The following is a 16,341-nucleotide window of genomic DNA, read 5'->3' on the forward strand; positions in this document are numbered from 1 at the left end:
ATGTTTTCGTAGCTTTTTTCGACCAGTTCTTCTTCTTCTCCTAAACTGTCGATCATTAGATACCGCTGTTATTTTCTCTCTTTTGTTATACATATCCTTGCCGTATATTTTCTTCGATCTTCGATCGCGTTTCGATCATTATACGTTGAAAATGAATTATAAAAGCGAAAAGAATGTCATACGAAAAAAAAAGCAATCGCATGGATTTTGATGAAATCACAAACATTTTACGATCTGAATCTATTCAAATTTTGACGGGAAAAAAGAATTCCAAAATTATATGAATTCCAAGGCGTAGATCAATCTCAACCATCAGCTGACGAAAAATTCTCACGAAAATAGTTTTTTTTTTTTTCGTTCGAATTGAATCTAATAACTTTGTTATTCAGACATTCGGTTCGGAACGTTTAAAATCCCTCCTCAATATATAAGGTGATGATCCGTTTCACTATGAAACGTATTTGAGCGCGGACCTGTTTAAATTTTATTCATGTTTGACTTAAGTGCTGTACATATTTTAACTTTGTTTTAAGGTCATGATTACAACCTGCTTAGATATACACTCAATTGTCTGCAAAACTCGATTGAAATTCAAATGAATTAAAATTTTAAATGAATTGGCTTATACAAATTCACCAGAATATGAATATCTGCTTCCTAAGTGTGTCATTCAGACGGTTTTACCATTGCATAAAAAAAAACCGCGACGCTGATAGTTGTGCGATCTTTTCCTTGGAGAACTTTGACATTATAACAAAAACCATTTGCCGTAATTATCATTTAGTATTGAGTTCGTAATTATTGTAACCTTTCATTACCGTTTCAATTTATAAGCAATAATAGTTTAGCTGGTAAACAAATTTATATATAAAGTGTAATGTGTTCTTGAAACTGTGCAGTCCAATGCAAGAACTTTTTTTTTATCAAAATGTCAACATACTTTTTCAATTATAATAATGAATTTATGCATTCAATTTGATGCCAACACTTAATTTAATAACAATTTCGTTTGTGATATAAAGCAACCTAATTGCGTTTAATCATGCAGGACGAGCATTGAAGTAAAAATCAAAAAATTTTATAAGTCACGACGAATTAAATGACATAAAAAAAACCCAACGCACATTGCACTTGATTTGGTATACTTAATACTGAATGTGTTGTATATAAATAAAAGACAAAAAGAAATATTAAATGAAAATCTTGCTCTGCAATTTAAATGAGGTATTAACCTGAATAGGCTCTATATTTTTCAGAGACTTTCTGCCAGCTAATTTGGTTGTGTAATTATTATAAATTTATAATGCTCGGATTTGTTGTGTAGTATGCCTTTAACATTTTTCTTCTCTTTATTTTGTTTCGATGAAATCTAACGTGCTTAAGGATTTATTCATTTTATGCACATAAATTTAGAAGAAAAAATTTATATATTTTAATTGGCCGTGTTACTTTTGGAATTGTTTAATTCATTGCGAAGATAAACTTTTATTTATATAGAAAAAAAGTGAGAAAATTTTATAATTTGTTAAATGAATAAATTTTGTACAGATACAGAGAAATATTTTCAATGATTTGTAATTCAGAAATGAAACGTTTAATTGATTTTTAATAGGTTTTTTTCTCTTCTCTCGCACACTCTCGATAATATAGCTTAGATAAATAACTTAAACTGGAGAAATATAATAATAAAAAAAACTGAACTTAAGTGATTTCGAAATTTATTTCTCCTTAATTCATAAATAATAATACAGCGAGACGAGACTGTCGGGCATCGTTATACAATTTATGAACAGCAAATCGATTTTACAAGATAATTTCTTTTTTATCCGAAAATATATTTGATGAAAAACACAAAATTAATTTCTATTTTTCCCGGTAAATCAACGATTCATACCCGTACACATTACATACCATTACATTCCATATGTGATCGCTGTACAAACAAATATTATTATTTAAAGTAAATAAATGAAGTGGTCATTTTAATAAGACAGATGTTTTCCAGTATTATAACCAAATGTAAATCATTTAAACGTGTGTTTATTATTCTGCTTCGGGAGTAATGCCCAACCGTCTCAGAAATAGGTCAGAAACCAGTTATATATATATTAAAAAAAATAATAATTTAGGGAAGGCCAGTCTGTGTTTTTGTTACCATAACTTCTTAAAGAAAACGAATATATTTTGAGCAAAACAATTGCGTTTAACTTATACGTATCACTCTAGGATTGACTGCAAAAATAAAAGCATTGACTGCAGAAACAGAAATAAATAATTAAAACGTTTAACTATGATATATAGTGACGATATGCATGGATTAAAACATGCAAATAATTGCATATTAAACAGTTGCAATTATTTTTCAATTAATACTTCGACAGGATATTCTTTCACACACAGTGTTGAAGTATAATACTTTTCTCCCCACATATCATTTTGATTGAAAAGAATTTTTTTTATTTATTTACCGTTAAATACACATTTAAAAAATATATGAATCACTCCCCCTTTTTCGAGCAAATAAAATAAAATACAAAAGGTGCGTTGTGCTGTAACAATACCAGTACTAATTAACTCCAGACAAATTTGTCTTAAAACATATATTGAGCTCTTCTGTGCATAACGCATATCACCGTATTCTTAATGGATACGTAGAGACACCAACTGATAAAATTGGCAGTTTCCTTTTCGTAGAAGTTAGGTAATTTTACTTGCTTGGAAAGTAAACAGTAAAATACGCAAAACAAAACAAAAAACGAACTGATAATTAGATGTACAAGAAACACTTCTTCAAGTTCTTTTTTTTAAACGAAACTGTTGTTTTAATTTAAAATATTATCTAAGCAGTGACATGCACCAATAAACAAACTAAATAGAAGACGAGGAGAAAAAAAAATTGGTCAATTACAATGCAAATAACAATGATGTTCAAATTTAAATTGTTTCTACATATTTATATAAATTGTCTATGGGGCTTCTCTATTACCGAATGCTATGTCGAAATCTTGTTAGCACTTTAAATCGAAATGGTTAATTTATTTTTGTTAAATGATGGGTTGAAGAGCTCGTAGAAATTTTTATTTGCTTAACTCAATTGTCACACTATTTTATCGTGAATCGTAATTTGACTGTAGGTGAATGAAATTTACTTTTTTTTTCATTGAATGAATGAACACCAAATTTGTATTGTTTCAACCATTAAATAACTTAACATTCCCATTGATTGATTGTATGTTCCATTTTATATTACAGTATGACGATGGCCTGCACGGCTATATGAATTCGGGTGCAGCGGCAGCAATGTATGATCCACATGCTGGACATAGGCCACCCGCTTTACAGGGCCTGCCGTCACACCATTCACCTCACATGAGCCATGCTTCTGCTGCGGCGGTCGGTATGCATGGATATCATTCTGGACATGGTACACCTAGTCATGTGTCCCCCGTATCAAATCATGTTATGGGGACATTACCAGAAGTACATAAACGTGATAAGGATGCGATTTATAGGTAAAATATTTTATTTACTTTCCATCTAATCTTGATCGGCGTAACCTTTAACTCAATCACTCAACGCACTGGAATGATTCACAAATTATTATCCGACGTTACAGTGTTCGGTTAAACTATTTATATAAAAAAATGATTGTCTATAATGACGTGTTCCAACGCGCATGCAGTCTCTCTTCAATTGATGGTATCTAATATCATCAATTAAATGAGTTGCTAAATTAAAAATAAATATTCGGAAAGGCTGTAATCAACTTAATTTCGTCAATTTTCAAACCTGCTATTATATTTATGAGAAAAAAAACTCCGACATTGCGACAATATCCTTTTAGGTTTTTTTTTCTCTGGTGGAATTGTGATCGGTGGCCGGTTGCTGAATCATTTTGACAGTGACATGGGATAATCAAGCAATTTGTTTTTTTTTTTTGAAAAGTTAAAAAAGCAAAATAAAATAAAAATGAAAACACAACAACAGTTGAGGCCTACCAACCTATTAACTAATTACACATGGAAAGTAAAAATCCACAATTTATAATTTAATATTTCATTTTAGTTCCTCGTTTTTTTTTTCTTCTTCTTCTCTTAACTAAACGGCACTTCATTCATATCAAACCTAGCCATTCAATTTCTGTTATAAAACGCGTATGCTAGCTTCGCTCTCTTCTATGTATAAAAAAGGACGTTAAACGTAATTTGAAATCTACCAGCTGTCGAAGTGTTTTGAGTTTTAGGTTTTGGAATTGGGTGTTTGAAACAGTCGCACTAGAATCGTTGCGTATATAATAGAGAAAAATTACAACGTTTTGTAGTTTGTGCCTCGAACCGATGAAATGTTTTGAGCATAAATTAATAACAATTAAATGCGAGCCTATAATTTTCGGTTTTATGTTAAGGTATAGTGATAAACTATGACCATGAAAAATATTGAAAAAGAAGAACACAGGGAAGGGAGTTTGAATGATTCAATTTTAGCTTTGTATATCAGATGGAGATCGGGCTTCAAAATTTTCACATATAATAGTAAATTGTAAATTTAATACACTTACTTTAAACAGTGTTGAATCACATATGAATGGTTTGAATTTGAATTGTAAATTGAATTATTAAAAATGTATTACCAACACCATGGTGCACTATAACGCTAATGCCGACAATAAATTAGTTAAATGAATATAATTGTAATGAATGCAGATAATTTTTTTCTTCTTATATCTTGAATAGTATTTAGCATTTATTAGCCAAGTCTATACACTCACAAAGTTAATACATCATAAAAGAATAATTAAAATTAAAAAAAAAAATAGAAGAAAAGAAAATTCATGAATTAAAATGAGAAACATAAAAACTATATAGACGAAATATCATTCCGAAAAGTGCTCGTTTAAGGTGTTTGGTTGTCAAATTGGAATTTAATTTCATGGATGGCAGTTTTATGGGTTTTTAATAAGATACATGATTTTTTCTGCCTTCATTATTATTGTTTTTTTTTGGTTCCTTTCGTTCATTCGTTCATATCACATCACATAAACTTTTATTATTTATTATTATGGAAAATTATCATAAAATGAATTTGAATTTTTTTTATTTATGAGTATATATCGTTTCAGAGTACTTGTTCTTCTATATTTTGGTAATACTCCCGAGTATATTAAATGGATAATTTAAATAATTGTGCTAGAAAAAGTCGTTAAACTGACAGATGAACTGTTTTTAATGACGCATAACATTACCTTCGTAATCTTTAGATTTATTACGATAACGCATGCATGATATTATCATTTTTACGTAAATATATTATAAACGTTCAAATTGATTGCGTTGTTAAAAAAAAATCTACGTCAAACCCAAATGACTGGTGTAAGTTCTTTTTCGATAAAAAAAATTATTATCCGATGGTTATATTTATAGCATAGACGAATTCTATTTTTGTTGTAAAGAATATTGATTTCTAATTCATTTGATTTATTGGAATTTTGTTTTATTGATAAATTTCGTTAGTTACATCTTATCTGCAAACGATTCAATTTTTATTTCGATGAACTTTTTACGAAATATCCGAATGCAATCGCACACACCTTCCTTCGGTGACCTTCTCTAAAATAAATGGCTTATTAAATGAAGATCATTAACAATAAAAAAGAAGGAAAAAAATATTAGCATCCATTGGCTGTCCGTAAATGTTAATTATGAGTCTCATATCCAAACTCATTAACTCATTTCTGTTCCTAAAATCATTTAAAAAACGAAAAATAAAATAATTTTTTTTATTTAAAAAAATATTTGTAAAATTAATATTCAAACCATTCGATCAGAATGTTGAAAGTTTTAAACTTTTTTTAAAATTAATATGAAAACCTATCTGCTCGCGCAAACATATACGAACATACAGACTCGAATGAATAATAATAAAAAAAAAAAACATCTAACCAGCCAACATTAAAAATTATTATTATCATTCCAGACGCGCACAAAATTAATTCACCGCGGATTTTTTTGCGTCATTTTTTTTGTATCAAATTTTATTGTAATATTGCTATTATTGAATAATTTTCAATAAAATATTATTTGAAATATAAATATTTTAAATTTTCGGTTTTTTGAGCGAAAATATTTAATTTTTTTCATTTCTGCTTATTGTATGATTTTCGATCGAGTTCGCTGTTTATGGGAACCTCTTCATATATGGATGGCTTTTTTTTGTTGTGTCTCCTTTTACTTTATTTGTTGATCATAAATATTTATAATACAAAATCATATTATCTAATAGTTTGATGTATGTCATAGCATCATCGTTTGATATTATTTTGTTTTTTTTTTCTACAACTTTATCAGAGAAGAGAAAAATGATTCTTCAATCGGCGCTGGATGCATTATAATTCTATATATATTTTGCCGTATCAGCGAATGTATTTTAATTTATATATATTTAATAGATACACAATATCTGTATTTACCGCACTTGGATGGAAGAAGAAGTTTAATACAATTCTATTTTATAAAACCGTAAATGAAATTCCATTGCAATCATTAGCATAATCAAGAATATACAAAGTTATTTTCGTTCGAGAAATATTTACTGTAATCGAAAGTGAAATACTCAAATGTGCTTGCATTTATAACACACTAGTTTAAACATAGAATTGATAACAGAATTTCGAAAACAAATTCCTTACCTAACCTTTACGCGTATGTATACATAGATAGATATAACAAAAACTAATACCTTTTCGAGTAGCATTTCCTCAATGTTAATTCAAATGCTCATATCAGAAAACATATTGTCACAACATTGTATATACAAACTGTCGGTAGCTAACTAAATACATATCGTCTAGATTTTTATAGCTCAAATATGTACACAAGAAAAAAACTGAATTAATTTTTTTCGTCTTTTTTTTCAAAAAAAGATCTAGAACCTTATATTTGTGGTTCAGTTATATACTCTTAATCATACAACAGTCCATGTGTGTACACTGTACATAATTACACATTTTATGCTCATAGTGAGTGAGTTTTGAGCGCCCATTGCACAAGGTGTAAGGAATTTTCTTTCCAGCTCTTGTGATGAATTCAAAAAAGAAATTCTTAGATAAACACAATTTTATATCTAAACTTGCTTCATTTATAATTGCGGTTATGTTTACACAACGCAAGATGAAGCGCACCTTAAGTTTTCTTCTGTCGTATTTTTTTTCTTCTTCTTCAATTCTTCAAATGCACAGAAAACAAGGTTTAAATAAATAGAAAAACAGAGAAAATATTCAATGTGTTTATATGATCGTTGTAATATGTATGTACATAGTGTGTGTGTTAATATAGATTCTGTCTATATATATATGTATACATGATTGTCTATTGTATGTATTATTGTAACCCAAGAATGACGCCGATGAATAAATATTGCTCCTAGATTTTTCTCATCGTCGAGATAAAGAAAATAAACTTTGGAAAAAAATTATATTTTTCTAATTTCTTCGCCTAGTTTTACTTTTTTAAATTGGGGCGACAAATTTTCGTATTTTGCTTCAAACATGTTTGTATATATGAATTATGGCAGCACAACGTTTATGTTCCACGGGTTACAGGCGTAGAGTAGTCTCGTGGTCAGAGGATTTTATTATCTTTGAAAATAGTAACAGGAATCAAGATTAAATGAAACACGCAAAACTACGACAGAAACTACGACTTAATATGTTCCACAAGCTACACCAAAATTTCAATTAGATTTCAACTTTGAAGTACTAGATTTTGGTGATTACTCGCAATTTCACACGATACTCACCTAAATCTAGTACTTTGTGACCAATATAAGAGAACTGATCTAAATTATAAATTATAGCCCAAGCGAGACATATAATACCTGACTCATATTAAGTAGTTAAGTAGATGGGTTAAAGAAACATTAAAAAAAACAATCCAGAAAAAAGTTTCTGACATGGTTTCGTTGGCTGTAGCATAAATAGTTTCTATATATATACTGAGACTATGAAAATGATGTATCTATATCTATGTAGCGTAATTTTACAGACTAGAGTTATATGTAAGCATAAAGAACAAAGACAGCAACCGAACAAAGATAGTTGTAAATATCGTTGTGTGTTTTGTGAAGAGTTTCATCATAATACTAAAATTACATGGCAAAAATAAATTGATTTTGGAACAAATTGAGCGATACCGATTTTCTCTACAAAAACTAAAATTACATTCCATTAATTACATTAAAAATTAATTGTTTACATTTTATATTTCCAGTCATCCGCTGTTTCCCCTATTGGCATTAGTATTTGAAAAATGTGAATTAGCAACATGTACACCTAGAGACCAAAATTTGCAAGGTGCTGATGTTTGTTCATCAGAATCCTTTAATGAAGATATAGCAGCTTTTAGTAAACAGGTAAGAATTGATTTTGATTTTCAACAGTAACATAATTATTTATAAGCACTTCGGCTGGATTTTACGTTCGGTATTTTCGTTCATCCGTTCATTTCTTATCAGTTACCATTTTTTTCCTAATTTAATAACCAGTAGCAATTGAAATTTGTTTTGTGATATCACTTAAATTATCTGCTGAGTTATTATCAGCGATATTCGGTATAGAAATTTTAAATAGTAAAATCGTACTAACTTTATGAAAGAGTAAAAGAGTGTGTATGAAAACATGATTGAAGGTGCAATTTTTTCGTTGTTGTTCTTGTAAATAAACCGAATCCCTTCGACCATGTGCTAGTGGCATAAAATATTATTCGTTTCTTACTATATCCATTTTACATAACAATACTATCTGTACATTCAAATACACATTGTCCAAATACATATACTGTGTGTTATTATCAATAAAAACTTTTTTTAGTTACTTATGAACGGGCATATTCGTAGCCGATATTATATTACTAACGTCAAATAGATAAAGAAAAACGTGGTTTTTTACAAACAACCAGATTATCGTTTATTTATCTCTTTAACAAATAACACAAATCCAATATTATTTGTGATCCCAAATTCGATTCGATTTTGATATTAATTCGATAGAGATAATATGAGGTTATATCACCCAGTTGTTGGAAGGCAGATAATGTGATTTGTTGTGTTGTTGTTAATTTTCATTCTTCAATGCGGCTACTTTTACTGAATTTATATACAGCTACGAACATTTCTTTTTTCCGTCATGTTACCCCTTTCACGCTGAACGAATTTTTTCTCTTATCCCGTGAAGCTTTACCAATTGACAGTAAATCGTTGACGTGATGAGTTTTAATAGCCACATTAATACTCTTGACTTTCTCACTGCATGAAGAGAAGTCTCACCCCTTTTTTTCGTACAATACAAATCTCGTGTTATAATAGTGAAATTTTGACTATGTATACAACAGACAATGTGAAGACTATGCATAGAGCGTACATCGTGTTATTTTTGTTGTTTTTTTATTTATTCACATAATGGTTGTTATAAATAGCTCAAATTTTATTCACTATTTGGGTGGTGTAATATTACTCTTCGTCTGTGGATCTGATAAAGCCGATCGTGGGATATTTGTATCAGATAGAGTAAACATAAAATTCGAATCAACGATTTCATTTCAATATGTTGACATCAAACACTGTCCTGAATTAGTCCTCAAACTTCATAGATATTTGGACAATACCGATTCCTAACATTCAGTGAACGCAAATCATTTTCAGTTTCTGTTTCTGATTTTTTTTTTAAATCTTCCTATGTATCGTCAGACGTAGTACGAAGTGACATGACTCAAAATTATTTTAAATTCAAAAAGATAGCACACTGAACTCAAAAACATGTTTTATTCCTACGCTTCTCATTTCACAAAATAACACGATATTCTCATTCTCGACTGTCCTCTTGTGTATATTCAAAACATTCTCTATAGATATACGTTTCCTCGTTGACATTTTCTTAATTTTTTTTTTCATGGTTTCTTTCTTAATCTTAAAATTTTCTTATGGATACCATAGCCAACAAGGAATGTTTCCAACATCACCCGAATGAAAAAGAAAAAAAAAACAACACAAAACACACATCATCAACAAACACACTCTGAGTGCACACCATACTCTGAAGAAGCGAAATTGCTCGTCGTTATGCATAATATAAATAACCACTTCTACTTTACACAGTTTATTTTGGAAACACCATCATCTAAAAATATAAAATTTTATATGAAATTCAAAATTCAAAAATTTTTATTTTAAAAGATAGATGTGTGTATCGTTATAGGATAAATTGTGTATGGCAGATGATATATTTGAAATTTAAGAGTGGAAATGTCGACGAATGTTCATCATATGGGACCAATTTTGTCGTTTTTTTTTAAATTTTATTTTGAATTGTAATTTTTGGTGTCATTACGGATGGAATAGGGAAATTTTAGAACGAAAATAGAAATGTGAAAATAACTTTTCCATTTTGTTTTTGAAACTCTAAGTTTCGATAGTTTCTTTTCGGTTCAATTTTCGTTTATCAAATCTGTTATGATCGTCTGATTCCTTCTGACTTCAGTCCTTAGATTTTATTCAATTATCCCAACAACACCAATCTACCATTCTACTGTTCTCATCCCAGCCAATGCAATTAAATTTCAATTCTAATTTCACTTTCTATCAAGAAATGCATCACCTCTCTGTCCTGAAAAACGGAATGTCAATAATAACATAAAGATTAAATACCTTCGCTTACTCAAAGGCACACTCAAACAGGAAACTAAAAATATGTTGCCACAACACTGAATATGTGAATGAAATGTATGCTGTGTGCACATTAAAAAAAAGACTACGTAAGATATGTACATAATGATAAGAAAACTTGTTTATATTTAGATCAAGAAACAGAGAAAAAAAAAATCATTTTTCATTTTCTTGAATGTCATACACCATTAGGGAGAAAGTGTTCCTCTCTTTTATGAATACGGGTACTATACTAAAAATATCGAAATTTATTTAAAAAAAATTGTGGTTTCGATGTTAGTGTTGTTGTCTTGTAGACATTTTGAGCATAAGCAAATCAAGTCGGAGGTTTTATGGTTTTTTAATGTGTCTTTTCAACACATTTGTAATAATTAACTTCACATTTTCTTAATACTTTTCCCATTTTATTTATGGACATTTATATTGGTAAAATGTCGTTTTGACTTGTCGATCGAAAGATTTAAAATAATCTAAATCTAACAGAACGATAGACTGAAGATGTTAGGAACAGGACCAGTTTCATGTACAGATTCCTAATTTATTGCTCAATCTCAACTGTAGTCTTTTTAGATTGAATTCAAATGTCACAGACAACCAATCATCAGTGATTCTGTTGCGCTCATTTTTGTTTTCCTTCAATATTTTACGACATCTATGATACCTATGCTATTTCAAATTTATTAAAATTTTCATACAATGCAAAATCTAATGCAATTCGACTGCATAACATGATGAAATCTATATTTACACACATAACTAAATTGAGAATAATTTCTTGGGTTGGACGTCATGTGCTCGAGCCTATCTATATATTCTGTATGTAGATAACGCATTTCGAAAATGCATGTGCATTTATGCCATAATAATAGAATGGACAGTGGAGTGGAATAGGCACACAGAATTTGAAATGGACATGTGATTATTAACCCATTAAATTTATGGTGCAATTCATAGAGCAAGAAAATTTAATAAACCGAGTTGACGACATGTGTTTAATGGGTGGTGATATATTTTATTCACGATTTTTTTTTAATGGACAAACCAAAAACACGACGGAAAACATTCTTTTCCTTTTTATTGGAAAAATCCATTGCACAAAATTTTTTTTCGTCTTCACAAAATCCATTACCATAAAGTGCGTACTATTTTAAAATTTTATTGGTTTTCTAATAAGCACATGGTTGTAAGTTGTGTGTGACGGTTCGGAGTTTTTTTTTTATTTCTTATTTTATTGTTTATTAATTTAATTGACGTCTGACGACGATTTGCTCTATTCTTGAATTTTATGTCATTTTTATGATACAACGATGGTTGGTGAAGACTTGTGGTGAAAGTGATTTATTTGTATGGTTATTAAAGTCTGATGCGACTAAGCGAAATGTATTTTTATTTAGAATCATCGTAAAATAATAATTAATGCTTTGCTATCGTGAGCGATGAATGGCTGGTATACTTCTATTGAGGGTGCTACATAGTATTATAATTTTGAATAAGAGCGATAGAGTCACACAATCGATTAAATACCATTTTCGAAAATTTCAAAAATTTTGCGCTAATCATTTCATCGAATTGTTGAGGTTCACTGTTTCCAGTAATAGCCGTTTTGTTTTGTAGGTAAGGTGATAGTGCTAATCAAAACAAAATATCCACTGTACTTATTCTGATAACTAATCGACAATAATAAAAAACCAAACGTTACACACAAAACATTATACTACATGCAACAAAGGTAGCCAAACAGTCGAGATTTTTGTTTTGTTTGAAAAGTGTGCTAGAAAACTCGTAAAAATCCGAAAATAAACTTCTTCTTTTTTCGAACAAACCAAAGAAAATATCGTTTTTTATCCTATATGTTTGTTATGTGGCATTTTATGAACGGTGTGTAAGATAAGCAACTTCAAACATCAATATGTTTATGTTTTATTAGATTATTATGGTCTTGTAGTGGTTTTTCCATTCGGTTTTACTCTCTGGCGTGTATATCGTAAAATTAAATGTAATTTTGAAATATAAAGACGAGGAAAAAATGAATTATACAATGATACGAAAATGGTTCAAAAGTGTGATCCATTAAATTAATTTTTTTTTATATTTTCCTCATTCGATTCTATACTTAAAGTTGGGTAATAATAAATTGAATGAACCACATACAGCATGCTTCGGACCGGATTTATGGAGTGTTAATTAATTCAAACACCAAATTAAGATTACGATTATATTGTGAATATGAATTAAGGTTCTCGAAAATGTAATTGAAAAATAATTTTTAATTCGTTCTTCCACAATATTAAATCGTCGAACATATTGCTCCATTTTAAGTGTTTTTTTCGAAAGCAATCATACGAACATAATACTTTGTTTTATTACTCGTAAAACGTTGAGAAACCGAAATTACAATTTCAATTACAATCGATCAAAAAAAAAAATTTAATTAATAATTTTCCATAATGCCATGCATACACAATTATACATAAATTATGTATACAAGAGCCCACACCCTGAATGTCCTTTTTTCAGTTTGATGAATTAAATTACTTAGTTCTGATATTATTCTATTATTATGCGAATAACATACGAAAAGGCTAAAAAAAGGGACATTCAAAATGTGGCACTCCATCCATAGTTAACAAACAAAATAATAAAAATCGCATCACATGCTGGGAACCATATCGAGCACAATTTTTCTGGTGTTTCTCTACGGTTTGTTGCTCATTTTGTTAGGTTCTTTTTTTTTGCACTCATCATGCAGGGTCCCTTTCGTATAACATACGCCGTGTATGTACGTATGCAAACAGTTGTTTGTGATTTTTTTTTTCTCTTCGTCTAAAAAACAACAACAAGAGAACCAGAGGAAAAAAAAATTAAATAAAAATATTTTCCAAATGTACACAATGTGAATTTATAAAAGGTCTTAAACTGATTGTAGAAATTTGGTGAAAGAGACGGTTGATATTTTCGGGGTCTATTGTTTGGAAATTCTTATGGTTGTGCGTATATAATTGTGTATATTATGGAAGAGGCATTGAATGATGAGACCTTGTATGTTCGAATAATTTTTTTTTCAGCTTTAGAAAAAAAAACTAACCCCTGTTGAGTCTACCTGCTTCTCACAGTTGGGTTCATATTTTTGAGTCGAATATACTTTAATCCTATTGCGTTTAACATTTTTTTTTCTTCCTTTTTTTCTTTTGATGCTTTTTAACTCTCTTTTAGATAAATGATTTACCTATGGTTCTCAAACTTTTTTTCTTCTTCTTAAATTGTCTACGTACAGATTTGATGTTTCTTAATATTTTTCGATTTTAATTCGAATGCTACATAAAATCAGTTGAATTGGTAGAAGTAAAAAATCAAATTGATTATGAAACGATAACTACGTACATCAGGATTGATTGACCGCCATTTATTCACTTCTAAAGCCAAAAAATTCTTTGCTATACATTTCAACAATATTGTTCCTCTACACCCAATGCACTTCAGTCGATATGTTCTTCAAATTACGGCTAAACGACTCTTTTTCTTTTCGTCGTAAATCTGTTCACATTTATTCCCAGGTAGACAAAGTAATTTATAAGGATAGATTAATCACAATTAATAACTGGAATAATTTATGAGTTCATTAACCTAAAACGTTTCCAACACGAATCAACAAATCACCAGCATCAAAAATTCAATAAACCATCGATTTCCAACTTGTAATAATATAACCAAACGCAAGTCTAATCATAAACACAAACAAAATCAAAGATTTTGATTAATAGCTATCAATGCTGAATAAAATAACATTCGCCCTCCCAATTCAATATCGAAAAAATTAACTCACTGATTGATGTGTATGCCGTACAAAAAAAAACCATTTTAAACAAATATCAATCAAACGAATCGGTCGTCGTTCAACACATTTGGAAATTCGAAATATCATTTCTGATTTTGAGCATGTTTTATATATATATATTATATGTATATATGTATCACAGTATAATTGATATAAACACTTTTCTTATGTTTGTACGTTTACGTTTCAGTTTTTTTTAACAGAAGTTTTGTGTTTGTTTATTTATGCAAAATTCAAGTGGTTTACTTGTTTAGCGGTGAAAACCTCTTTTTCCAAACAATTACACGATCATATTTTTTGTGGTCGCAAAATATTTAGTGTGACGTCATTTCAAAAATAAATCTTCTCTCAACCATTTCATCTATCTTATCGAAACACACGAAAATGCTCTTAAATTAAAACAAAACAAAAATATTATAATACCGCAAAACCATGTCTAACGAAATAATAACCAAAAAACAAAATCATCATCGTCGCTTTTTTCATTATTTTTTTTATTTTAATTTTAATTTTGATATTAATCATAAGGGCACACATATGTGTCATGTAATTAAAATACTTTGACGCTATCCAAACAACACTGCGATGTGGAATATAGTTCGACAAAAAAAAATGTATAAAAAAAGGGAAAGTCATATTTCATTTTTACACTGCCGCGGATAATGGTTTTGTTTTTTTTTTATTATTATTTCTTCGTTGAGCTTTTTTTAATTATAATAACAGTCAGATGTTTACATTAATTAAATATCCACACACAAGTATATTTGTATGTAACATGAAGACACCAGAATTAATTATGCTAAAAATATACATGGGTTTAACATCGTCGATATATGTACGCCGAAGTGTATATTATAACACACAATTATTTTTAGAAATAATTAGAAAAATACAATGTCAGATTTTTCTTGTTCAATTACAGAAACTTTGAAATTTGATTCGGTATTTTGGTCAATAAACTTTAATTACATATTGTCATAACACATTTTGTGTGTGTAGATTTCATTTCCTGTATAAAATTTTGAGTGAATTAAAAATCCACCAAACGTCTCGGTACTTCATCCGTTAATTAAATTATAAAAATAAATCAAAAACAAAAGACCCTCTAAGTTTGAGGAAATATAATTTGGTTTTGCTTTCTTAAAAAATATATGAAAATTTCTATCCGTTGTCTCGATCACTTCAATGAATATAATGAAATAAATTCGTTTCAGTGCATATACAAACATTATAACAATATTTATTTGAACATTTCGTTTTTTTTTTCTCAAAAAAGCTATTTAAAAAATAATTTCAGAGTTAATTAGAAGTAAAAAACGAGTTATAAGAAAAAGAAAAAATTATAATTTCGAAATTTCCAAAAACACATCATTCATTTACCACTAACACAAATTCATCATCTCAACATTTTAAACTCTCTTCCAAAACTATAAATTATCTCGTAAAGTTTATGAATGTGCGTTTTTAGCAACGCGCGTGGCTCTATCGCATTCATAATAACTACAATGTACTAAGTAATAGCCCGAAAATATATATCTTTCAAACAGAATAAAAAAAAGATTTATAAAAAGAAGGGGTATCTCCTCGGTTCAAGCCATTATCTTAAATTAAAAAAAAAATAAAAACTAAGAAGGTATATAACAAATATAGATTCGATAATCGTTTTCCAGACAGCTCAATGTTTTATATTTCTTTTTTTCTCTCGAAAATAGGACGGACTCAATAATTTATATTTAAAAAAAAACAACAACGTACACCACAACCTTTCTACACAAAATTCATATAGCGACGAT

The 16,341-nt window shown here is 29.1% G+C and overlaps 1 protein-coding gene across 5 annotated transcripts in view; it reads left to right on the forward strand.

Moving 5' to 3' along the window:
* LOC119067858 (homeobox protein homothorax) overlaps positions 1–16,341 on the forward strand; it is a 264,173-nt gene that overhangs the window by 7,278 nt on the left and 240,554 nt on the right. For all 5 annotated transcript variants that reach the window (XM_037171095.1, XM_037171097.1, XM_037171096.1 and 2 more), the window contains exons 2-3: positions 3,253–3,512; positions 8,265–8,406. In XM_037171095.1, coding sequence (XP_037026990.1) covers positions 3,253–3,512; positions 8,265–8,406 — 402 coding nt within the window. The remainder of the gene's footprint in view (positions 1–3,252; positions 3,513–8,264; positions 8,407–16,341) is intronic.

Source organism: Bradysia coprophila (assembly GCF_014529535.1).
Source record: "Bradysia coprophila strain Holo2 chromosome X unlocalized genomic scaffold, BU_Bcop_v1 contig_130, whole genome shotgun sequence".
Taxonomy (NCBI): domain Eukaryota; kingdom Metazoa; phylum Arthropoda; class Insecta; order Diptera; family Sciaridae; genus Bradysia; species Bradysia coprophila.